At 45.4% G+C, this 26,470-nt stretch overlaps 1 protein-coding gene across 3 annotated transcripts; it reads right to left on the reverse strand.

The window, feature by feature from the left end:
* Positions 1 to 879: 879 nt before the first annotated feature.
* LOC124036520 (coiled-coil domain-containing protein 183-like) lies at positions 880 to 25,750 on the reverse strand. 3 transcript variants are annotated; one of them, XM_046351207.1, is made up of 13 exons: positions 25,321 to 25,750; positions 12,751 to 12,869; positions 10,973 to 11,141; positions 9,167 to 9,271; positions 8,526 to 8,648; positions 7,931 to 8,092; positions 6,446 to 6,500; positions 6,093 to 6,193; positions 5,218 to 5,378; positions 4,926 to 5,085; positions 3,793 to 3,918; positions 3,597 to 3,684; positions 880 to 3,402 (listed from the first exon to the last, which is right to left on the reverse strand). In XM_046351207.1, the coding sequence occupies exons 3-13, from the start codon at positions 11,039 to 11,041 to the stop codon at positions 3,272 to 3,274; spliced, it is 1,281 nt and encodes a 426-aa protein (XP_046207163.1). In that variant the 5' UTR covers positions 11,042 to 11,141; positions 12,751 to 12,869; positions 25,321 to 25,750; the 3' UTR covers positions 880 to 3,271. The 3 variants fall into 3 exon arrangements, with proteins under 3 accessions (XP_046207163.1, XP_046207164.1, XP_046207165.1); XM_046351208.1 differs by lacking the exon at positions 12,751 to 12,869; XM_046351209.1 differs by lacking the exon at positions 7,931 to 8,092 and having other exon boundaries at positions 25,321 to 25,748.
* Between the last annotated feature and the right edge of the window lie 720 nt (positions 25,751 to 26,470).

The raw sequence follows: 26,470 nt of genomic DNA on the forward strand, positions 1-26,470 counted from the left end.
CTTTGCCAGTCCTACCTAGTCACACTGGTCTGTTGATCGGGATTACACTGACTGGAGTATATCTCCCAAAGGAGACTTGAATTCAATGTTAACAATTGTATTTAATTCAATGTCCACAAAGAAAGGCTGATATTTGTGAATGTAATAGTGTTACAGACCCGATGTAGGTGGTCGCAGACTCGCAGGTAGGTTTTTTGGATCCTCTCAGCCTCTGTGATTTTGATGGTCATCTTTTCTAGACTGTTCTCCAGCTCTCTCACACGCTGCCATGGAAGACAGAAATGTCAACATTAAAAAAACATATCAAGCCAATTACTGTGCAGCGTAAATGCTTGGATCCTAGACATCATTCACGTGGTTATCATAAGTCATGGTCACTCAATGTCAACTTGCACAAGGCCATTCACACACCAACACCACAGTGCCTCTCCTCTTTCTAAATATTTGATTAAATTGTCCTGTATATGAAGTGTGTAAATACTAGTTTTGTCTCTTGGTGTCTTTCCTACATATAACTGTTATTTTATTTTTTGTTGTCTATTACTGTTATGTAATTTGTCATGTACAGTTGAAGTTGTAAGTTTACATACACCTTAGTCAAATACATTTAAACTCATTATTTCACAATTCCTGACATTTAATCCTAGTAAAAATTCCCTGCCTTAGGTCAGTTGGGATCACCACTTTATTTTAAGAATGTGAAATGTCAGAATAGTAGAGAGAATGATGTATTTCAGCTTTTATTTCTTTCATCACATTCCCAATGGGTCAGAAGTTTACATACACTCAATTGGTGTTTGGTAGCATTGTCGTATAAATTGTTTAATTTGGGTCAAACGTTGCAGGTAGCCTTCCACAAGCTTCCCACAATAAGTTGGGTGAATTTTGGCCCATTCCTCCTGACAGAGCTGGTGGAACTGAGTCAGGTTTGTACATTATAATACATTATGGCCTTTCTCTTGCATTTCAAAGATGGTACAAAAAAATAAAAAATCTGAGTTTTTTGGGGTTGGGATCATATTTTACTAGATCTAGTGTGTTATATTCTCCTATATTAACTTGACATTTAAACAAACTTCAAAGTGTTTCCTTTGAAATGGTATCAAGAATATGCATATCCTTGTTTCAGGTCCTGAGCTACAGGCAGTTAGATGTCATTTTAGGTGAATATTGAAAAAAAGGGACCGATCCTTAAGAGGTTTTAGAAGCTTGACAATGAATAACCAAAAACTAAACCTGCAACAAAACACCATGCAAAGGAGAAACATGAAGGGCTATTACAGCAACATTTGTGTAGTATCTTAGGCTGACTACTCAACTACCATACATTTGGAGTGCACCATACAGCAATGTTGCATTCACCCACACAGGTGATCCAAGCTGTGCAATTTTAAAAAACAAACATATTTCAAGTTCAAATGTAACAACAATCTATAGCCATATTTTTGTTATTTTGAGTTGTTAAATACATTTCGATTGTGGTCACAGAATATTGTGAACATCTGCAAGCATAGTAACAAAGGCTGGACAAATACTATTTCTCTCTTTGGTTTTAATATGTTAAAATGCTATATCCATCATCCTATAAATGGAAATGATAAAAGGGACATTTTCTTCTTATAAAACAAAAGCCAGTTTGCATCTGAGTTTTTTTGTAAAAACAAATAGGCTATATCTGCCTCGCAAAATCGTTGTTTTTTCAATATTGTCTGTCCGGTGATTAAGTTTGACACCCCTGGGCTATCTATTTATGTAGCTAGCTATTTATTTAGCAAGCTAAAAACACAGCCTAATATTATCTAGCTAGCTAGCAGCTGGGAGGATGTCATGTCATTAGAGGTGGGGGTGAGTGACCGACTCCAATCAAATCACGTTTTGGTGGCTACAGATAGAGATACAAGGTATCATTTGTTTAGATAGCAAGAAATGTGAATCACTTTGCTTGCTAGCTATGCTTAACTTGAACGACTGTTATCCACAATTAGCATATCTCTTAGTTGTCAATCAAATGTATTTGGCATCGATCGAATGGGCGGGCAGGCAGGCATGTTGCCATTCTGTTGTCAAAACATGGGTTGGGACAAGCATGCAGGATGAGCAAGCTACTACTCTCCATCGTTTCGTGCAATTTTTACAGCCAACTAGTTAAAGTTTGAAAGGTTCACTGAATGTTCCCTCGTTAGATTTTAGCTTATTTCGTCCTGACTAACATTAGTTGTTGATCTTGTTGTTGTTAATGTGCATAACGGAGGGAGAGAGAGCCTACCATTTCATGGTTGTTTGATCAATAGGACTGTAATGTTCCCAAATGTAAGAGGACTCTAGTGGTATTTACATATTAGCAGAAATCCATTCAGGTGTATTTTGTGGCTTTTGGCAAATGCGTTCTAATCTAATGTCACACTGTTGCTACTGCCTGTAAACACACAGTCCAGTTTAAAGTGTATGATTGCAGGCCCATGTGGCAAATGGCGTGTTTGTATAAATGCCTACTGTAGTTCTGATTGGCTATGGCACACCGGTCTGTGTAGACTCCGGTCCTGGACAAGACAGATGTTTTTATTCGGTTTTATTTACTGCAGTCTATTAATTGTCTTTCCCACTCTGTATTGCTATATAATTTTCACAAAAGCCTTACAAAACATAATTCCCAAACATTCTATACATTTATGAAAATGACCATATCGAAGTGCTTGTTTGTCAGAAAATGAGAGAAAAAAAAGTGTCCCAGGGACAGTGAGAACCATGAGGCGGCGCACAATTGGTCCAGCGTCGTCCGGGTAAGGGGAAGATTTGGCCGGCTGGGATATCTTTGTCCCATCGCACTCTAGCTACTCCTTGTGGCGGCCGGGCGCATGCACATTGGCTTCTGTCGCCAGCTGTATGGGGTTTCCTCCAACACATTGGTTCGGCTGACTTCCGGGTTAAGTGAGCAGTGTGTCAAGAAGCAGTGCGGCTTGGCAGGGTCGTGTTTCGGAGGACGTTTGGCTCTCGACCTTCGCCTCTCCGAAATGGGAGTTGCAGGGATGGGACAAGACTATAACTACCATTTGGATATCACGAAAGGTGTCATTCTTTCTGGGGATGTATATGAACAGATTATAATATGATTTCATGTAGCTAAAACGCTGTCAGTTCCACTTTAATCATAGCTGTAACAAACTCCGGTATAAAGCAGACAAAAAAAAGTAAAATCATACTATGAGCCTGTTTATTATTTCCTCAGGTTTACTTCCTGTAGGATATAGAGGGCCACAGCTGGAGCTTGTCTCTAGCTCTTTGTGTTGCTCTTCTGGGCTTTCTTCTTTGGCTGGTGCACCTCGATCAGCTGGATGCTGCGACGCTTGATCTCATCGCGGGACATGGAGCAGTCTTCCTCCTGACCGCGAAACTGGAATGTATCTGAGAGGGAGGAGGGGAGCAGTGAGGAGCAGGTGGAACCAGAGGTATTACACACAATAAGCAAACACCATTAGCCAAGCACTCAACAGCCATTATGGAAATGTACAGCAATGGCCTCCTGCTGTTAATAATAAGATTTTGTTTACAATATACTGAAAAACCATGCATAACCATACACCCCCAAAAAAGCATACCTTCTGAGGTACTGTCATACACAGGGCTGCTGGCCCTCTTGTAGTTCCTGGGCTCCATCATGGTGCTCTGCTCCAGGAAGCTCCACACCTGAGGTGAGAGGGGAGGGGGTTGAGATCCGAGGGGAGAGATTCAGGCTCACAGAAAAGGGGTAGAGAGAGATGAGGGCTGAGGAAAGAAAGTAAACCAGTGTTTCACCTTCTCATGGTCAGCTGTGTTTTCCTCTGTCTTCTCTGAAGCTGTGGTCTGCAGTGTGGGCAGACGGGCGCCGATTTCCCTCAGCTTCTCTATTGCATCCAGACCCCCCAACTCCCTGGGAGAGTCCTATAACAAGACAGACATTTGGTTTAGAATCCTCTCTATTCCTGATTTAAGATCACCAAGGGCTGGCATGTTTAATGAGAACAGTCATAGTAAAGAACAGAGCATCTGGCTGATAGGTGACCAGGGGTTTGTTTTTCATGGTGACCAGGAAAGGGCCAGATGAGACTGAATTGTCCATCTACAACTTGATTGGAGTCCAACTGTGGTTAATTCAATTGATTGGACATGATTTGAAAAGGTACACACTTGTCTATATAAGGTCCCACAGGTTAGAGTGCATGTCAGAGCAAAAACCAAGCCATGAGGTCGAAGGATTTGTCCGTAGAGCTTCGAGACAGGATTGTGTCGAGGCACAGACTAGTCAGGATCAAGGGAAAGATGAACGGAGCAAAGTACAGAGAGATCCTTAATGAAAACGTCCTCCAGAGCGCTCAGGACTTCAGACTGGGGCGAAGGTTCACCTTCCAACAGGACAACGACCCTAAGCACACAGCCAAGACAATGCAGGAGTGGCTTAGGGACAAGTCTCTGAATGTTCTTGAGTGGCCCAGCCAGAGACCGGACTTGAACCCAATCAAACATCTCTGGAGAGACCTGAAAATAGCTGTGCAGAGATGCTCCCCATCCAATCTGACAGTGCTTGAAAGGATCTGCTGAGAAGAATGGGAGAAACTCCCCAAATACAGATGTGCCAAGCTTGTAGCATCATAACCAAGAAGACTCGAGGCTGTAATCACTGCCGAAGGTGCTTCAACAAAGTACTGAGTAAAGGGTCTGAATACTTATGTAAATGTCATATTTCCATTTATTTTTATACATTTGCAAAAATCTAAAAACAATAACAGATGTTGCTTTGTCATTATGGGGTATTGTGTGTAGATTGAGGGTGAAAAAATGATTTAATCAATTTTAGAATAAAGCTGTAACGTAACAAAATGTGGAACAAGTCAAGGGGTCTGAATACTTTCTCAATACACTGGATATAAAGAAAGGGATAAAATGGCTACCTTCACTTGCACGCAGCTCATCCTGAAGAACAGGTTGTTGACACCCTTCTCCACCCCATGTAGCACTGATTGGGCCTTTCCAAGCTTGTCCTCCCAATGTCTGCAACGCTCCTCTTCCTGCTCAAGCTCCGCCTGCATTTCCTCCTTCAGCCGCTCAAACCTTTAGATAAACAAGGTGAGTCTGAGGCTCGAGATCTGTTCTGAGGCTCGAGATCTGAAGTCTCTTCAGATCTTTTCCTCTTTTTCCATGGATGACACAGGAGTACCACTCTTCTGTGTAGCTCTACTGTACCTGTCAGAGCTGGGCCCAGCGCTGAACTTGAGCTGGGCGTACTGGAGCTCCAAGGCAGCAAAGGTCTCCATGCTCTGTCTGACCAGCTCCTCACACTGGGTCATTTGGCTGTGCAGCTGCTCCCTGATGGCCTTCTGAGAGACCAGCCGTGTTTCCAGCTCCTACACAGAGGACAGAGAAACGGGTGAACAGGTGGACACATAGTCAGCTCAAAGAGACTACCAAGTACCTGACTGCCATGTTGACAGGATGCCCAACTCAAGTTCGGCAGCCCAGGAAGTCCACGTATATACAGTGGTACTTGGTGAGCAATTAGCCCTGACAAAGATCCAGTTTGGGGGAGAAATGTTGTCCTGTTAAACACTTTTGAAGCCTTATACCAGTGTGGATTACATTTTTGTTCAGAGACTATCAGGTAAGTTACCAGTCTTGGGGTTTGTTTCACTACCTTTGTTTTTTCTGTAACAAGTGATCACGTTTTCATATGTGTAGTTTCATGCTATCACATGTTGCTTTTCATGTTGTCACGTTATCTCATTAACTTCACATAAGATCACATGAGTGAACACTTCACATGTTCATGTGAAATTCATGTGGTTTTCACTTAAGGTCTCAAACACATCAAACATCACATCAAAGTTTCCATGTGTTTAATACCATTCCAATTACTCTATTCCATTCGTTATTATGAGCCCCCCCCCCCTCTCTCAATAAAATGAAACGCCTACATCAATGTGTCACGGGACATAAAGTGCTGTTTGCAACAGTGGCTTACATAAAAAGGTAAGCTGAATAATAGGTAATGCATTGCTTATTAGAGTGCTTATTAGATACTGCATATAATAGGGCTAAATGATCCACGTGGGCCACCATACCTGCAGATCAGTGCAGCTGAGAGCTTCTCTCAGAGTATCAATATCCTCCACCAGTTTGACTATGGACTGGGGAGTAGTGGAGACCGGGGTGGTCTGCTGGGCTGCAGGAGGAGAACACAACACAGATACACATCATCTCCCTGCTCAACATGGGGAAATAAAATGTTGAGCACAAGAAAAATGGATATCGTATGTACGCATATTGCCTTTTCTCATGCAAATGATGTATGATTCAGAATATTATTGCCTTCAGGCTCGAGTCCTATCTGGACATGGGTGATCTGATGCTTAGTATTCACTGTATTTGTTTGAATACATAAGTGTCTTTGGTGAACGATCCCCTGTCATAGTACCTCTGATATGAGCCGACTCTTCAGCCAGTCCCTCTCTGATAGTCCCTCTTCGAACCTGCAAAACAACAACGCTCATTGACTGCAATAGACATCCTTCTGGACCACAGATGGGCACCTGGCTGCCTGTGGGGCATCCCTCTTTTGTAAGCTTGCGGATCAATTCCCAATGTTTTATTTATTTAATTGTTTTACTCAGTCGGGGTCTCAACTTACTGTTGAGAGTTAGAATAGTATAATACACAAGTTACAATTTTGAAAATTGTTTGTGCATCAGCAGTTTTTCTCATCATGTCAGTCACTCAAGTAGTCCATGTCAGCTAACATTTTTTAGTTTAGTAAGTTAGTCTAGCTGCCAGTAGTAATCATGGTCGAATTACTGACCGGGGGACTCCATTGATTTTGTTAACCACGCACTCAGATATTATATTTAAAACTGTTACTTTTTCTCTCCGCCCCATGGCAAAATGTCTAGAATTGAATTCAATGAATTATAAAATTGCAAAATCTGCTCACATGGCAAAATGTATAGAATTGCAGGAAATTAGCTCTAAAACTTTTTTCTCTTTGTTGTCAAGTACGGGCCGCAGAAAATTAATTCTTGCAAGCTATCCCCAACAAAATGTTGCTTAAGGCCGGCTCAGACTGCATGTGTGGGTATGGATGTGGGTATGCAGACCCGTGAGTCACTGTGGCCCCTCATGATGAGTTCAGATTGTTTGTGTCCCCATCATAGTTGCCCATTCCAGCTCTTGACTAATGTGTTCTTTCCCTTTCAATCGCTCTCTTTTTCCAGCTCTCTGTTCCCCACAGGTCCCTCCCTCTCTCTCTCTCTCTCCCTCCCTCTTGTTCTCTCTGTTCCCCACAGACCCATCCCTCCCTCTTTCTCTCCCCCACAGGTCCCTCTCTCTCTCCCTCCCTCCCTCTTGTTCTCTCTGTTCCCCACAGACCCATCCCTTCCTCTTTCTCTCCCCCACAGGTCCCTCCCTATCTCTCTCTCTCTCCCTCCCTCTTGTTCTCTCTGTTCCCCACAGACCCATCCCTCCCTCTTTCTCTCCCCACACGTCCATCCCTATCTCTCTCTCTCCCTCCCTCTTGTTCTCTCTGTTCCCCACAGACCCATCCCTCCATCTTTCTCTCCCCACACGTCCATCCCTATCTCTCTCTCTCTCCCTCCCTCTTGTTCGCTCTGTTCACCACAGACCCATCCCTCCCTCTTTCTCTCCCTTTTTCTTTCCCTATGGTCTCTTTCTCACTCTCTGTTCCCCATCCCTCTCTTTCTCCCTCTCTCTCACCCTCTCTTGCTCTCGGTTCCCCACAGGCCCATCCCTCTCCCTACCTCCCTCCCTCTTTCTCGCTCTCTGTTCCCCACAGGTCCTGCCCACTCTCTCTCTCTCTTTCCCTCCCTCCCTTTCTCGCTCTCTGTTCCCCACAGGTCCAGCCCGCTATCCCTCCCTCCCTCCCTCCCTCCCTCTGTCTCTCTCTCACCTGCTCTTTCAACTTCTGAGCTCCTTTGTTGCTTCGTCGCTCTCCCTCCCTCTCTCTCTCCAGCCGACCCTCCACCTCCTTCTCTTTCACTCCCCTCCTTTCACTCAACTCCTTCTCCATCATCCTGCGTTCCACCATTAGCTGCCTCTCCATCTGAACCAGCTGACTCAAGGCGAAAGACAGACAGACAGACAGACAGACAGACAGACAGACAGACAGACAGACAGACAGACAGACAGACAGACAGACAGACAGACAGACAGACAGACAGACAGACAGACAGACAGACAGACAGACAGACAGACAGACAGACAGACAGACAGACAGACAGACAGACAGACAGACAGACAGACAGACAGACAGACAGACAGACAGACAGACAGACAGACAGACAGACAGACAGACATCCTACTAATGTAGTGTGAAAAGACATGCACACATCCTGGCCCGTATTCAAACGAGCCTGACCTTTTTTCTCTTGTTTTTTTCCCTATTCATACAAAGACATGTCACCGACGGTAATGTTATTCAAAGGTAAACATCCCAAAATAGGCAAGTGGGGGCTAAAAGTTACTGGACCCCCGATTTGCCTTACCTTAGTGCAGTCCACAGCAGCCACTGCGGTGTGAGACATGTGAGCCACCTTTCCCAGCTCTGTCTGCCCGCTGACCACTGAGTTCTGCAGCTGATCCAGAGCCATGGGCATCTCACGCACCTCCTGAACCAGGAACAAACAACCCAAACCCAGGTTATATTGGAGCTAGAATTGTCTGTATCCCAAATGGCACCTATTCCCTACATAGTGCACCTGAGCCATATATTTAGAATGTTGAATATTGTTCTAATTCTAGACATTCAGTTGTAGCGTTGTTTAAATATTCCCTATGTAATGTTAATGGGGCGCTAACATGGCGGCCATAGAACGTTGAAGTGTCATGTAAATGCATCATAATCCAAAAACCGGATTGGCCCAACTATCCAAATAGATGGCTCTGTAGTGCACTACTTTTGACCATGGCCCATAAGGCTTTTGTCAAGAGAAGTGCACTGTATAGGGAATAGGATGCCATTTGAGCCACTTTGCCAGTCCTACCTAGTCACACTGGTCTGTTGATCGGGATTACACTGACTGGAGTATATCTCCCAAAGGAGACTTGAATTCAATGTTAACAATTGTATTTAATTCAATGTCCACAAAGAAAGGCTGATATTTGTGAATGTAATAGTGTTACAGACCCGATGTAGGTGGTCGCAGACTCGCAGGTAGGTTTTTTGGATCCTCTCAGCCTCTGTGATTTTGATGGTCATCTTTTCTAGACTGTTCTCCAGCTCTCTCACACGCTGCCATGGAAGACAGAAATGTCAACATTAAAAAAACATATCAAGCCAATTACTGTGCAGCGTAAATGCTTGGATCCTGGATCATAAGTCATGGTCACTCAATGTCAACTTGCACAAGGCCATTCACACACCAACACCACAGTGCCTCTCCTCTTTCTAAAGATTTGATTAAATTGTCCTGTATATGAAGTGTGTAAATACTAGTTTTGTCTCTTGGTGTCTTTCCTACAAAAACTGTTTTTTTGTTGTCTATTACTGTTCTGTAATTTGACATGTACAGTTGAAGTTGTAAGTTTACATACACCTTAGCCAAATACATTTAAAATCATTATTTCACAATTCCTGACATTTAATCCTCGTAAAAATTCCCTGTCTTAGGTCAGTTAGGATCACCATTTTAAGAATGCGAAATGTCAGAATAATAGAGTGATTTATTTAAGCTTTTATTTCTTTCATCACATTCCCAATGTCAGAAGTTTACATACTCATCTATTTTGTGAAGTGTACCAGAAGGTACCAGTCCCTCCTGCAGCAAAGCACCCCCACAACATGATGCTGCCACCCCCGTGCTTCACGGTTAGGATGGTGTTATTCGGCTTGCAAGCCTCCCCCTTTTTCCTCCAAACATAACGATGGTCATTATGGCCAAACAGTTCTATTTTTGTTTCATCAGACCAGAGGACATTTCTCCAAAAAGTACGATGTTTGTCCCCATGTGCAGTTGCAAACCGTAGTCTGCCCTTTTTATGGCAGTTTTGGAGCAGTGGCTTCTTCCTTGCTGAGCTGCCTTTCCGGTTATGTCGATATAGGACTCGTTTTACTGTGGATATAGATACTTTTGTACCTGTTTCCTCCAGCATCTTCACAAGGTCCTTTGCTGTTGTTCTGGGATTGATTTTCACTTTTCGCACCAAAGTACGTTCATCTCTAGGAGACAGAACACGTCTCCTTCCTGAGCGGTATGACAGCTTTGTGGTCCCATGGTGTTTATACTTGCGTACTATTGTTTGTACAGATGAACGTGGTAGCTTCAGGCATTTGGAAATTGCTCCCAAGGATGAACCAGACTTGTGGCTGTCTATTTCTTTTCTGAGGTCTTGTCTGATTTCTATTGATTTTCCCATGATGTCAAGCAAAGAGGCACTGAGTTTGAAGGTAGGCCTTGAAATACATCCACAGGTACACCTCCAATTGACTCATGATGTCAATTAGCTTATCAGAAGCTTCTAAAGCCATGACATTTTCTGGAATTTTCCAAGCTGTTTAAAGGCACAGTCAACTTGGTGTATGTAAACTTCTGACCCACTGGAATTGTGATACAGTGAAATAATCTGTCTGTAAACAATTGTTGGAAAAATTGCTTGCGTCATAAACAAAGTAGATGTCCTAAATGACTTTCCAAAACTATAGTTTGTTAACAAGAAAACATGAGTTTTATTCATTAAAAAATGTGTTTTAATGATTACAAACTAAGTGTATGCAAACTTCTGACTTCAACTGTATTTGAACGTTTTATGTGGACCCCAGGAAGAGTAGTTACCGCATGCACAGTAGCTAATGGGCATCTTAATAAACTAAACTGAACAGTAAACTGTGTGAGTGGTGCTGTCCATGGTGCTAAACCTTGACATTTGCTTTCTTCTAAGTTTTTGGTGACAATTGAGTCTGTCAAATGACACCCTAACTATATAGTGGAGTCACCTGGTCGTAGTGCTGCTCGTCTCCGTCCGTATTGGAGTCCAGCTCCAGGGCTTTCATGGCCTGCTCCATCTCCAGCAGTTGAGACCCCTTGGCCCTCACAGAACACTGCAACCCGTTGTGCTGCTCTATCAGAGTACACCGCCTACGCTTCTCCCCGCTCCACAATGCTCTACGCACAGAGATATGCAAGCATATTATGTACAAACCGGCATATACAACTGGGCTTTTCCAAAAATGTGATGCCTTCATACAAAGCTAATATTGTCTACGCACGGGTCATTACAAGCTTGCCACCTCTCTCTCTCTGCCTGAGTTGAAGTTAACACAGCATGCAAAAATATTACAGTTACAGTTCATATAAGGAATTCAGTCAATATAAATACTTTCATTATGCCCTAATTATGGATTTCACATGACTGGGAATACAAATACGCATCTGTTGGTCACAGATACCTTCAAAAAAAAGAAAAGGTAGGGACGTGGAACAGAAAACCAGTCAGTGTCTGGTATGACCACCATTTTCCTCATGCAGCGCGATACATCTCCTTCGCATAGAGTTGATCAGGCTGTTGATTGTGACCTGTGGAATGTTGTCCCACTCTTAATGGCTGTGCGAAGTTGCTGGATGTTGGCAGAAACTGGAACATGCTGTCATACACATCGACCAGAGCATCCCAAACTTGCTCAATGGGTAACATGTCTGGTGAGTATGCAGGCCATGGAATTACCGGGACATTTTCAGTTCCTGGAATTGTGTAAAGATCCTTGCGACATAAGACCGTGCATTATCATGCTGAAACATGAAGTGATGGCGGCGGATGAATGGCACGGCAATGGGCCTTAGGATCTTGTCACGGTATCTCTGTGCATTAAAATTGCCATCGTTAAAATGCAACTGTGTTCGTTGTCCGTAGTTTGTCTGCCCATACCATAATCCCATCGCCACCATGTGGCACTCTGTTCACAACGTTGACATCAGCAAACCGCTCGCCCACACGATGCCATACACGCTCTCTGCCCGGTACAGTTGAAACAGGAATTCCTCCATGAGGAGCACACTTCTCCAGCGTGCCAGTGGCCATCGAAGGTCAGAATTTGCCCAATGAAGTCAGTTACGACACCAAACTGCAGTCAGGTCAAAGATCCTGGTGAGGACGACGAGAAGAGCTTCCCTGAGACATTTCTGACAGTTTTGTGCAGAAAATAATCAGTTGTGCAAAACCAGAGTTTCATCAGCTGTCTGGGTATTTGGTCTCAGATGATACCGCAGATGAACAAACCAGATGTGGAGGTCCTGAGCTGGCATTGTTACACATGGTCTGCGGTTGTGAGGCTATTGGGCTTACTGCCAAATTCTCTAAAATGACATTGGAGGTGGCTTATAGTAGGGAAATTAACATTATATTCTCTGGCAACAGCTCTGGTGGACATTCCTGCCATCAGCATGCTAATTGCACGCTCCCTCAAAACTTGAGACATCTGTGGTGTTTTAGAATGGCCTTTTATTGTACCCAGCGCAAGGTGTACCAGTGTAATGATCATGCTGTTTAATCAGCTTCCTGATATGCCACACCTGTCAGGTGGATGGATTATATTTGCAAAGGAGAAATGCTTACTAATAGGGATGTAAACAAGTGTGTGCAAAAAAATATATATATTTGAGAGAAGTAAGCTTTTTGTGTGAATGGAACATTTCTGGGATCTTTTATTTCAACTCATGAAACATGGGTCCAAAACTTTACATGTTGCGTTTATATTTTTGTTCAGTGTAAATGTACCTCCATTGACAGTCCTGGCTTGGACAGTAACCTGCTCAGGGTCCTTTCACCATGTGGGGCTTTCTGATCATTCTCTAAAATCTCCTTGGCAGCACTGTACTCTGCCTGGGCCTGCCGCTCTGAACATCATATACAGGGAACAGAAGTCAATGAGAGAGGGGTGATGAATAAAATAATTGCAATCTATAGAGCATTTGATTGGCAGTAGAGGATGCCGGGTTATTATTTAAAATTGCCTTCCTCACCATCTTAAATAAGCATGCACCATTCAAAAATGTAGAACCAGGAACAAATATAGACCTTGGTTCTCTCTAGACCTGACTGCCCTTGACCAGCACAAAAACATCCTGTGGCATTCTGCATTAGCATCGAATAGCCCCAGTGATATGCAACTTTTCAGGGAAATTAGGAACAAATATACACAGGCAGTTAGGAAAGCTAAGGCTAGCTTTTTCAAGCAGAAATGTGCATCCTGTAGCACAAACTAAAAAATGTTCTGGGACACTGAAGTCCATGGAGAATAAAAGCACCTCCTCCCAGCTGCCCACTGCACTGAGGCTAGGAAATACTGCCACCACCGATAAATCCACTATAATTGACAATTTCAATAAGCATTTTTCTACAGCTGGCAATGCTTTCCACCTGGCTACCCCTACCCCGAGCAACAGCCCTCCACCCCCCACAGCAACTCGCCCAAGCCTCCCCCATTTCTCCTTCACCCAAATCCAGATAGCTGATGTTCTGAAAGAGCTGCAAAATCTGGACCCCTTCAAATCAGCCGGGCTAGACAATCTGGACCCTCTCTTTCTAAAATGATCTGCCGAAATTGTTGCAACTCCTATTACTAGCCTGTTCAACCTCTTTCGTATCATGTGAGATTCCCATTGATTGGAAAGCTGCCGTGGTCATCCCCCTCTTCAAAGGTTGGGACACTCTTGACCCAAACTGCTACAGAACTAAATCCATCCTACCCTGCCTTTCTAAGGTCTTCGGAAGTCACATTAACAAACAGATAACCGACCATTTTGAATCCCACCGTACCTTCTCCGCTATGCAATCTGGTTTCAGAGCTGGTCATGGGTGCACCTCAGCCACGCTCAAGATCCTAAATGATATAGAGGTCGACCAATTATGATTTTTCAACGCCGATACCGATTATTGGAGGACCAAAAAAAGCCGATACCGATTACAACAATACTGAATGAACACTTATTTTAACTTAATATAATACATCAAAATCAATTTAGCTTAAATAATGCAAAAACAAAGAAGAAGAAAGTAAAAGTGCAATATGTGCCATGTAATAAAGCTAACGTTTAAGTTCCTTGCTCAGAACATGAGAACATATGAAAGCTGGTGGTTCCTTTTAACATGAGTCTTCAATATTCCCAGGTAAGAAGTTTTAGGTTGTAGTTATTATAGGAATTATAGGACTATTTCTCTCTATACCATTTGTATTTCATTAACCTTTGACTATTGGATGCTCTTATAAGCACTTTAGTATTGCCAGTGTAACAGTATAGCTTCCGTCCCTCTCCTCGCTCCTACCTGGGCTCGAACCTGGAACACATTGACAACAGCCACCCTCGAAGCAGCGTTACCCATGCAGAGCAAGGGGAACAACCACTACAAGTCTCAGAGCGAGTGATGTTTGAAACGCTATTAGGGCGCACCCCGCTTACTAGCTAGCCATTTCACATCAGGGTGAGTTCATGATAAATGTCATGTAGCACACTCATTTTGGAAGTTATCATTCTGAAACTTTGCACAAGTACTGTTGCCCTCTTATATTTTTTCACTGAAATTGTCCCCATCATCCTATCTGAATGTTTGTTTTATCTTGTTCATTTTACAGATGTAAAAATAAAAAAAACGTATGTTTTTTTCCATTGTTTTATCTAAACCAGATCTATTGTGTTATTATTATCCTACAAACTTCAGAGTGTTTTCTTTCAAATGGTACCAAGCATATGCATATCCTTGGTTCTGTACCTGAGCTACAGGCAGTTAGATTTGGGTATGTCTTCAGGCGGAAATTGCACAAAGTATGGGGGGGGGGAGCTCGAAGAGGTTTTTAACTAGGCAAGTCAGTGAAATAAAGATTAAAGTAAGGTGTAAAATATAAATATATATTTTAAATCGGCCAAATCGGTGTCCAAAAATACCGATTTCCAATTGTTATGAAAACTTGAAATCGGCCCTAATTAATCGGCCATTCTGATTAATCGGTCGACCTCTAATCATAACCGCCATCGATAAGAGAGATTACTTTGCAGCCGTATTCATAGACCTGGCCAAGGCTTTCGACTCTGTCAATCACCACATTCTTATCGGCAGACTCAACAGCCTTGGTTTCTCAAATGATTGCCTAACCTGGTTCACCAACTAGTTCTTTGATAGAGTTCAGTGAGTCAAATCGGAGGGCCTGTTGTCCGGACCTCTGGCAGTCTCTATGGGGTTGCCACAGGGTTCAATTCTCGGACCGACTCTTCTCTGTGTACATCAATGATGACACTTGCTGCTGGTGATTCTCTGATCCACCTCTACGCAGACGACACCATTCTGTATACCTCTGGCCATTCTTTGAACACTGTGTTAACTAACCTCCAGACGAGCTTCAATGCCATACAACTCTCCTTCTGTGACCCCCAACTGCAAGTATAACTAAATGCATGCTCTTCAACCGATCGCTGCCCTTCAGTCCAGCATCACGACTCTGGACGGTTCTGACTTAGAATATGTGGACAACTACAAATACCTAGGTGTCTGGTTAGACTGTAAACTCTCCTTCCAGACTCACATTAAGCATCTCCAATCAAAAATTACATCTCGAATCGGCTTCCTATTTCGCAACAAACCACTCATGCTGCCAAACATACCCTCGTAAAACTGACCATCCTACCGATCCTCGACTTCAGCAATGTCATTTACAAAATAGCCTCCAACACTCTGCTCAACAAATTGGATGCAGTCGATCACAGTGCCATCCGTTTTGTCACCAAAGCCCCATATACTACCCACCTGTACACTCTCGTTGGCTAGCTCTCGCTTCATACTCGTCACCAAACCCACTGGCTCCAGGTCATCAACAAGTCTCTGCTAGGTATAAAGCCCCGCCTTATCTCAGCTCACTGGTCACCATAACAACACCCACCCATAGCACGTGCTCCAGCAGTTATATCTCACTGGTCACCCCCAAAGCCAATTCTTCCTTTGGCTGCCTTTCCTTCCAGTTCTCTGCTGCCAATGACTGGAACAAACTGCAAAAATCACTGAAGCTGGAGACTCATATCTCCCTCACTTGCTTTAAGCACCAGCTGTCAGAGCAACTCACAGATCACTAAACCTGTACATAGCCCATCTGTAAATATCCCATCCAACTACCTCATCCCCATACTGTATTTATTTATCTTGCTCCTTTGCACCCCCCTTTGCACCCCAGTATCTCTACTACATCCTTCCGGCGCCGACAGAGATGGCCGCCTCGCTTCGCGTTCCTAGGAAACTATGCAGTTTGTTTTTTTACGTGTTATTTCTTACATTGGTACCCCAGGTCATCTTAGGTTTCATTACATACAGTCGAGAAGAACTACTGAACATAAGAGCAGCGTCAACTCAACATCAGTACGACCAAGAATATGACTTTCGCGAAGCGGATCCTGCGTTCTGCCTTTCACCCAGGACAACGGAATGGATCCCAACCGGCGACCCCAAAAAAACAACTTCGAAAAAGGGGAAAACGAAGCGGTCTTCTGGTCAGACTCCGGAGACGGGCACATCGTGCGCCACTCCCTAGCATTCTCCTCGCCAATGTCCAGTCTCTTGACAACAAGGTTGATGAAATCAGAGCAAGGGTAGCATTCCAGAGGGACATCGGAGACTAACTTTCTTTGCTTCACGGAAACATGGCTCACTGGAGAGACGCTATCGGAGACGGTGCAGCCAGCTGGTTTCTCCACGCATCGCGCCGACAGAAACAAACATCTTTCTGGTAAGAAGAGGGGCGGGGCGTATGCTTTATGGTTAACGGGACGTGGTGTGATCATAACAACATACAGGAACTCAAGTCCTTCTGTTGACCTGATTTAGAATTCCTCACAATCAAATGTAGACCGCATTATCTACCAAGGGAATTCTCTTCGATTATAATCACAGCTGTATATATTCCCCCCCAAGCAGACACATCGATGGCTCTGAACGAACTTTATTTGACTCTTTGCAAACTGGAATCCATATATCCGGAGGCTGCATTCATTGTAGCTGGGGATTTTAACAAGGCTAATCTGAAAACAAGACTCCCTAAATTTGATCAGCATATTGATTGCGCAACCAGGGCTGTAAAAACCTTGGATCATTGCTATTCCAATTTACGCGATGCATATAAGGTCCTGCCCCGCCCTCCTTTCGGAAAAGCTGACCACGACTCCATTTTGCTGATCCCTGCCTACAGACAGAAACTAAAACAAGAAGCTCCCGCGCTGAGGTCTGTTCAACGCTGGTCCGACCAATCTGATTCCACACTCCAAGACTGCTTCCATCACGTGGACTGGGATATGTTCCGTATTGCGTCAGACGACAACATTGACGAATACGCTGATTCGGTGTGCGAGTTCATTAGAACGAGCGTTGAAGATGTTGTTCCCATAGCAACGGTTAAAACATTCCCAAACCAGAAACCGTGGATTGATGGCAGCATTCACATGAAACTGAAAGCGCGAACCATTGCTTTTAATCAGGGCAAGGTGACTGGAAACATGACCGAATACAAACACTGTAACTATTCCCTCCGCAAGGCAATCAAACAAGCTAAGCGTCAGTATAGAGACAAAGTAGAATCTCAATTCAACGGCTCAGACACAAGAGGTATGTGGCAGGGTCTACAGTCAATCACGGATTACAAAAAGAAAACCAGAAAACCAAACCTGGTACGGCAACTGTTCCGCCCACAACCGTAAGGCTCTCCAGAGGGTAGTGAGGTCTGCACAACGCATCACCGGGGGCAAACTACCTGCCCTCCAGGACACCTACACCACCCAATGTCACAGGAAGGCCATAAAGATCATGAAGGACAACAACCACCCGAGCCACTGCCTGTTCACCCCGCTATCATCCAGAAGGCGAGGTCAGTACATGTGCATCAAAGCTGGGACCGATAGAAGCTGTTTTTCAGTCTATCTCAAGGCCATCAGAATGTTAAACAGCCACCACTAACATTGAGTGGCTGCTGCCAACACACTGACTCAACTCCAGCCACTTTAATAATGAGAATTGATGGGAAATGTAAAATATATCACTAGCCACTTTAAACAAGGCTACCTAATATAATGTTTACATACCCTGCATTATTCATCTCATATGTATACGTATATACTATACTCTATATCATCTACTGCATCCTTATGTAATACATGTATCAATAGCCACTTTAACTATGCCACTTTGTTTACGTACTCATCTCATATGTATATACTGCACTCAATACCATCTACTGTATCTTGCCTATGCCGCTCTGTACCATCACTCATTCATATATCTTATGTACATATTCTTTATCCCCTTACACTTGTGTCTATAAGGTAGTAGTTTTGGAATTGTTAGCTAGATTACTTGTTGGTTATTACTGCATTGTCGGAACTAGAAGCACAAGCATTTCGCTACACTCGCACTAACATCTGCTAACCATGTGTGTGTGACAAATAAAATTTGATTTGCACATTCATCTTCTACACATCTACCATTCCAGTGTTTAATTACTATATTGTAATTACTTCGCCACCATGGCCTATTTATTGCGTTACCTCCCTTATCCTACCTCATTTGCACATGCTGTATATATGTAACGGCGTTCGTCAGTTGAAGGAGAAGCGGACCAAAATACCAAAATACATGAAATAACATAATATACAAAAACAACAAACGAAACGCAAAAACCTATTACAGCCTATTTGGTGAACACTACACAGAGACAGGAACAATCACCCACGAAAACACTCACAGAATATGGCTGCCTAAATATGGTTGCCAATCAGAGACAACGAGAATCACCTGACTCTGATTGAGAACCGCCTCAGGCAGCCATAGACTACGTCGACTCCCCACAAAACCCCAAGACAAAAAACACACCACAATAACCCATGTCACACCCTGGCCTGACCAAATATATAAAGAAAACACAAAATACTAAGACCAAGGCGTGACAGAACCCCCTCCCTAAGGTGCGGACTCCCGGACGCACCTCAAAACCATAGGGAGGGTCCGGGTGGGCGTCTGTCCATGGTGGCGGCTCCGGCTCGGGACGTGGACACCACTCCATAAATGTCATAGTTCCTCCCCTTTGCGTCCTGGGATAGTCCACCCTCTCCGCCGACCATGGCCTAGTAGTCCTCACCCAGAACCCCACTGGACTGAGGGGCAGCTCGTGACTGAGGGGCAGCTCGTGACTGAGGGGCAGCTCGGGACTGAGGCGAAGCTCGGGACCGAGGGGGAGCTCGGGACCGAGGGGAAGCCCGGGACCGAGGGGAAGCCCGGGACCGAGGGGAAGCCCGGGACCGAGGGGAAGCCCGGGACCGAGGGGAAGCCCGGTACTGAGGGGAAGCCCGGTACTGAGAGGAAGCTCAGGCAGGTAGTTGGCTCCGGCAGATCCTGGCTGGCTTGCGGAGTCTGGGTGACTGGCAGATCTGGAAGAGTCTGGTTGACTGGCAGATCTGGAAGAGTCTGGTTGACTGGCAGATCTGGAAGAGTCTGGTTGACTGGCAGATCTGGAAGAGTCTGGTTGACTGGCAGATCTGGAAGAGTCTGGTTGACTGGCAGATCTGGAAGAGTCTGGTTGACTGGCAGATCTGGAAGAGTCTGGTTGACTGGCAGATCTGGAAGAGTCTGGTTGACTGGCAGATCTGGAAGAGTCTGGTTGACTGGCAGATCTGGAAGAGTCTGGTTGACTGGCAGATCTAGAAGAATCTGGTTGACTGGCAGATCTGGAAGAATCTGGTTGACTGGCAGATCTGGAAGAATCTGGTTGACTGGCAGATCTGGAAGAATCTGGTTGACTGGCAGATCTGGAAGAATCTGGTTGACTGGCAGATCTGGAAGAATCTGGTTGACTGGCAGATCTGGAAGATTCTGGTTGACTGGCAGATCTGGAAGATTCTGGTTGACTGGCAGATCTGGAAGATCATGGCTGACTGGCGGATCTAGCTGCTCTGGCTGCTCCATGCAGACTGGCAGCTCTGGCTGCTCCATGCAGATTTGCAGCTCTGGCTGCTCCATGTAGACTGGCAGCTCTGGCTGCTCCATGCAGACTGGCAGCTCTGGCTGCTCCATGCAGACTAGCAGCTCTGGCTGCTCCATGCAGACTAGCAGCTCTGGCTGCTCCATGCAGACTGGCAGCTCCATGCAGACTGGCAGCTCTGGCTGCTCCATGCAGACTGGCAGCTCTGGCTGCTCCATGCAGACTGGCAGCTCTGGCTGCTCCATGCAGACTGGCAGCTCTGGCTGCTCCATGCAGACTGGCAGCTCCATGCAGGCTGACAGCTCAGGCTGCCCCATGCAGGCTGGCAGCTCAGGCTGCTCCATGCAGGCTGGCAGCTCAGGCTGCTCCATGCAGGCTGGCAGCTCAGGCTGCTCCATGCAGGCTGGCAGCTCAGGCTGCTCCATGCAGGCTGGCAGCTCTGGCTGCTCCATGCAGGCTGGCAGCTATGGCTGCGCTGAACATGCGGGAGACTCCGGCAGCGCAGGAGAGGAGGAAAGCTCTGGCTGTGCTAAACAGGCGGGAGACTCCGGCAGCACAGGAGAGGAGGAAAGCGCTGGCTGCGCTGAACAGGCGGGAGGCTCCGGCAGCACTAAACAGGTGGGAGACTCCGACAGCACTGGAGAGGAGAAAGGCTCTGGCTGCGCTGAACAGGCGAGGCGCACTGAAGGCCTGGTGCGTGGTGCTGGAACTGGTGGTACTGGATCGAGGACACGCACAGGAAGCCTGGTGCGGGGAGCTGTCACCGGAGGACTGGTGTGTGGAGGTGGCTCTGGATAGACCGGACCGTGCAGGCGCACTGGAGCTCTTGACCACGAGCCTGCCCAACCCATACCTGGCTCGATGCCCATTCTAGCCCGGCCAATACGAAGAGCTGGTATGAACCGCACCGGGCTATGCACCCGCACTGGAAACACTGTGCGCTCCATAGCATAACACGGTGCCTGCCCGGTCTCTCTAGCCCCCCGGTAAGCAAGGGAGTTTGCGCAAGTCTCCTACCTGTCATAGCCATACTCCCTGTGAGCCACCCCCCAATAAATTTTTGGGGCTGACTCTCAGGCTTCCATCCGCGTCGCCGTGCTGCCTCCTCATACCAGCGCCTCTCCGCTTTCCTCGCCTCCAGTTCTTCCTTGGGCGGCGATATTTTCCAGGCTGAGCCCAAGGTCCTTTTCCGTCCAATATCTCCTCCCAAGTCCAGAAGTTCTTTGATCGCTGCTCCTCACGATTAACAGGGGGAGTTGGCTCAGGTCTGAACCCTGACTCTGCCACACTCTCCCTGAGCCCCCTCCCAATAAATTTTTGGGGCTGACTTTCGGGTTTCTTTCTGCGCTGCCGTGTTTTTATCTTCGACTCCATTCTCCTATAGCCCTCTTCGCACTGCTCCAGCGAATCCCAGGCGGGCTCCGGCACTCTCTCTGGGTCGACCGCCCACCTGTGTATTTCCTCCCAAGTCGTATACTCTATACTCCTGCTGTCCATAACGTCCTTTTTTCTTTTTTTTCCGTCCTATTTGATTCAATTCATTTAGTAAATTAGAGTAATGAAGCTACATTTAGATGGTAAATAAGCTCTGAGATAAACACTAATATGGTATGAACTAGTATGGGAGACCGGGGGCAATTGTAAAAGGGACCTTGAATTTCTCCAAACAGAAACAAGTGATGAAACTCTCTCAGCACATGCCCATTTAGGTTCTCTCCCTCACTATTAGGTTCTCTCACTAGCGAGAGTTGCACCCCTTCTGAAAAAACCTACACTCTATCCCTCCGATGTCAACAACTACAGACCAGTATCCCTTCTTTCTTTTCTCTCCAAAACTCTTGAACGTGCCGTCCTTGGTCAGCTCTCCCGCTATCTCTCTCAGAATGACCTTCTTGATCCAAATCAGTCAGGTTTCAAGACTAGTCATTCAACTGAGACTGCTCTTCTCTGTATCACGGAGGCGCTCCGCACCGCTAAAGCTAACTCTCTCTCCTCTGCTCTCATCCTTCTAGACCTATCGGCTGCCTTCGATACTGTGAACCATCAGATCCTCCTCTCCACCCTCTCCGAGTTGGGCATCTCCGGCGTGGCCCACGCTTGGATTGCGTCCTACCTGACAGGTCGCTCCTACCAGGTGGCGTGGCGAGAATCTGTCTCCTCACCATGCGCTCTCACCACTGGTGTCCCCCAGGGCTCTGTTCTAGGCCCTCTCCTATTCTCGCTATACACCAAGTCACTTGGCTCTGTCATAACCTCACATGGTCTCTCCTATCATTGCTATGCAGACGACACACAATTAATCTTCTCCTTTCCCCCTTCTGATGACCAGGTGGCGAATCGCATCTCTGCATGTCTGGCAGACATATCAGTGTGGATGACGGATCACCACCTCAAGCTGAACTTCGGCAAGACGGAGCAGCTCTTCCTCCCGGGAAGGACTGCCCGTTCCATGATCTCGCCATCACGGTTGACAACTCCATTGTGTCCTCCTCCCAGAGCGCTAAGAACCTTGGCGTGATCCTGGACAACACCCTGTCGTTCTCAACTAACATCAAGGCGGTGGCCCGTTCCTGTAGGTTCATGCTCTACAACATCCGCAGAGTACGACCCTGCCTCACACAGGAAGCGGCGCAGGTCCTAATCCAGGCACTTGTCATCTCCCGTCTGGATTACTGCAACTCGCTGTTGGCTGGGCTCCCTGCCTGTGCCATTAAACCCCTACAACTCATCCAGAACGCCGCAGCCCGTCTAGTGTTCAACCTTCCCAAGTTCTCTCACGTCACCCCGCTCCTCCGCTCTCTCCACTGGCTTCCAGTTGAAGCTCGCATCCGCTACAAGACCATGGTGCTTGCCTACGGAGCTGTGAGGGGAACGGCACCTCAGTACCTCCAGGCTCTGATCAGGCCCTACACCCAAATAAGGGCACTGCGTTCATCCACCTCTGGCCTGCTCGCCTCCCTACCACTGAGGAAGTACAGTTCCCGCTCAGCCCAGTCAAAACTGTGCGCTGCTCTGGCTCCCCAATGGTGGAACAAACTCCCTCACGACGCCAGGACAGCGGAGTCAATCACCACCTTCCGGAGACACCTGAAACCCCACCTCTTTAAGGAATACCTAGGATAGGATAAAGTAATCCTTCTCACCCCCCCCCCCCCCTTAAAATATGTAGATGCACTATTGTAAAGTGGCTGTTCCACTGGATGTCATAAGGTGAATGCACCAATTTGTAAGTCGCTCTGGATAAGAGCGTCTGCTAAATGACTTAAATGTAAATGTATGTAAATGTCCTTCCATGTCCATTCCTCCTTTCGCTGCTCCGGCTGTCGCTGCATGTTACCACGCTGCTTGGTCCGGGTGTGGTGGGTGATTCTGTAACGGCGTTCGTCAGTTGAAGGAGAAGCGGACCAAAATGCAGCGTGGTGGTTACTTATGTTCTTTAATGTAGAATCGACGATACATGAAATAACATAATAGACAAAAACAACAAATGAAACGCAAAAACCTATTACAGCCTATTTGGTGAACACTACACAGACAGGAACAATCACCCACGAAAACACTCACAGAATATGGCTGCCTAAATATGGTTCCCAATCAGAGACAACGAGAATCACCTGACTCTGATTGAGAACCGCCTCAGGCAGCCATAGACTACGTCGACGCCCCACAAAACCCCAAGACAAAAAACACACCACAATAACCCATGTCACACCCTGGCCTGACCAAATATATAAAGAAAACACAAAATACCAAGACGTGACAATATAGACTTTTTCTACTGTATTATTGACTGTATGTTTGTTTATTCTATGTGTAACTCTGTGTTGTTTTGTGTCGAACTGCTTTGCTTTATCTTGGCCAGGTCGCAGTTGCAAATGATAACTTGTTCTCAACTAGCCTACCTGGTTAAATAAAGGTTAAATAAAAAATGGAGTACATTTTATGTAGCCTATCATATATTTTGCAGTAAAAGTGTTTTAAGAATAATCTATTCAACTTGTATAGCGCTATTTATTACATAAGGAATATCAAAGCACTTTAAAGCAACACTAAAAAAGACAAGCAATTTAGAAAACATCATTCGTGAGATGGAAGGTCATAACAGGACAGCTCAAAGACCGGCATCTGCGTCCAAACGCACCGTATGCAGCAAGAAAAAAGCACACTATCATCCGTGGACAGGTGCGTACCTGAAACATTCTCTATTACCGTCAGTAAAGGCGTTGACTTCCTATTTAACTCAATTTAATGGAGAGAAGGCGGAAGAAAATACGGAAATGTGTGTACTTTCTTTATAAAACCATTTTTCCACCACCATGCTAAAGTGGCCAATGCCTAGGAACGCTTGTCCCATGTTGCGTTCAGCCAACACAGGTGCAGCAGTCTGTCCTGGCTGAATGCAGGGTGCAAGTCATCAGGAAGTAGCATTAGCATTGTTGTGGAAAAATTGTGTTTTTCTAAAGAAAGTATTGCTAATGTAGTTATGGATGAAACACGATGCTTTTGCAGACTGAATGGATGTTTTTGGTATGAACCGGTCCACGGGGACACGATTGTAGTTGCCGGCTGCATTGTTTGGGCTAATGAGACGGTCGGAAAGTTCATGACTTGAGTGGTCAAGCAACATCGGAAGGTGGTCAAAGGGGGAGTGCAATGGTCTCTGGAGCAACTCCAGCCATTAAGGGGCCTCATCTGTGTTTGGCCTCTCCATATAGTAGGACTGATGAAGTTTGAGCTCAGCAACTGCAGTTCGTGGACTCCGTTGTAGGTGTAGCAAACTAGCTAGGCTTCACTACTACCAAAATGAAGAACCCACTTGGGTTGGGCTACGCCAGAAAGCATGCCACATTTCATTAACAATTCAATAGTAGCCTTGTTACTTAGTCCATACTACAGTGAACAAACACATCAGCCGTCTTGCTTTCGGGCTTTTCTCCATCCTAAACCTCCGGACAGATGGCTGGCATTCAAATCAAAACAATTGCCAGCCACCCAGCTAACACATTAGCTAGCTTGCCAACTTCAGTTTTGAAACTCCGTGGTGGATTCTGATATTAATTCGCTATACATGTATATTTTTAAAACAATGTTTGCAGGGGGGAAAAAGACATGTCTAAATAAATTACAGAAATATTTCCAAAATGTACTGGCGCTCTTTGCCGATGCGACCTCATGGCAAACACTGAATCAATAATTGTGTCAAGGTGTGACTGATATCGAATGCCTGGCTATCTAGGCTACAGTGGTTTAGAACTCCACTTAGTTATCTTTTGAATGTTTACACTAAACGTGCATGTATTATCCCTCAGAAATAGGCCTACCCGTGGACAAAGAACTTTTACCTAATTGTTGTATGCGGAGTCGCTGTTCTTGCAGAGTCAGCGTCGTTGGCTGCTCTGTATCCGCTGGCTGCATACTGCCCTGTCTTTTGCTGTACGACATTTGTGTTTTATCGTCGCTTTTCAATAGGTTTCTGCCACGCGTATGACAATATCCTGTAGTGATCTATATCATTCTATTGAGATGTCATAATAAAACATAAATACGTGTTTGTTAACAGGCACGTGAGGTAGCCACACTAGGTGCGTTCGTAAATTCACTAACTACTCCGATTTCAGAGCACTCGTCTGAGTACCAGGGCACAGAATAATATGTAAAAACGCGCAGTAAACGTGGGCAAAAAAAACGTCATTCCATTGTTGCCAGCAACACATTTACAGTCGCTCTAGAAAACATCCAAACCAGCTCTGCTATGGCGAGTAGAATGACGTGAGATATTCCCGCATTTGTGTCTGGAAGTAGTTGGCAACCTAGCCAACTTTTCGATAGTTTGGGTGCTACACTGCCATTGTGAGGTCAGAACGCTCTGATCAACCTGCCTAAACGCTTCGAATTTACGAACAACCCAAAACCCACTCTGACACACTGGAAGAAATTTAGGAAAGTACACTACTTCTTATTCATTTGTGTCATTGGAGTACGATTTGGGGAAGCCCAATTTCTCATTTGGGTCTCGAGCTAAAAAAGTTTAAGAACCCCTGGGCTAATGTAATGTAAACAGTAGCTCTGGTTTAGTTCTCTGGACGGAGTTGCGTTTACAAAGCTATGTAAACTGTATCATCAAATGCTATGCTATTATTGATCAACATAAATCAGTGAAATGTATTACATATATATTTTTATTCACCTTAATTTAACACGGCAAGTAAGTTTAGAACAAATTATTATTTACAATGACGGCCTAACCCCAACGACGCTGGGCCAATTGTGGGCCACCCTATGTGACTCCCAATCACGGCCGGTTGTGATACAGCCTGGAATGGAACCACGATCTGTAGTGACGTCTCTAGCACTGAGATGCAGTGCCTTAGACATCTGCGCCACTCGGGAACCCTGAATGGGTGGTTTGAGCCCTGAATGCTGATTGGCTGAAAGCCAGGTATGACAAATTAATTTCTACTGTTGTAATTTCCTTAGTAACCAGTTTATAAT

The sequence above is a fragment of the Oncorhynchus gorbuscha genome, linkage group LG05 (assembly GCF_021184085.1).
Source record: "Oncorhynchus gorbuscha isolate QuinsamMale2020 ecotype Even-year linkage group LG05, OgorEven_v1.0, whole genome shotgun sequence".
Taxonomy (NCBI): Eukaryota; Metazoa; Chordata; class Actinopteri; order Salmoniformes; family Salmonidae; genus Oncorhynchus; species Oncorhynchus gorbuscha.

Bases quoted from the DNA above. Each gene is read 5' to 3' on its own strand.
- LOC124036520 (XM_046351208.1), bottom strand. From the start codon at position 11,041: ATGGAGCAGGCCATGAAAGCCCTGGAGCTGGACTCCAATACGGACGGA. The intron at 5,379-6,092 runs GTATGGTGGCCC...TCCTCTGTGTAG, and splicing joins TCAGCTGCACTGATCTGCAG to GAGCTGGAAACACGGCTGGT. The intron at 5,086-5,217 runs GTACAGTAGAGC...GTTTATCTAAAG, and splicing joins GCTGGGCCCAGCTCTGACAG to GTTTGAGCGGCTGAAGGAGG.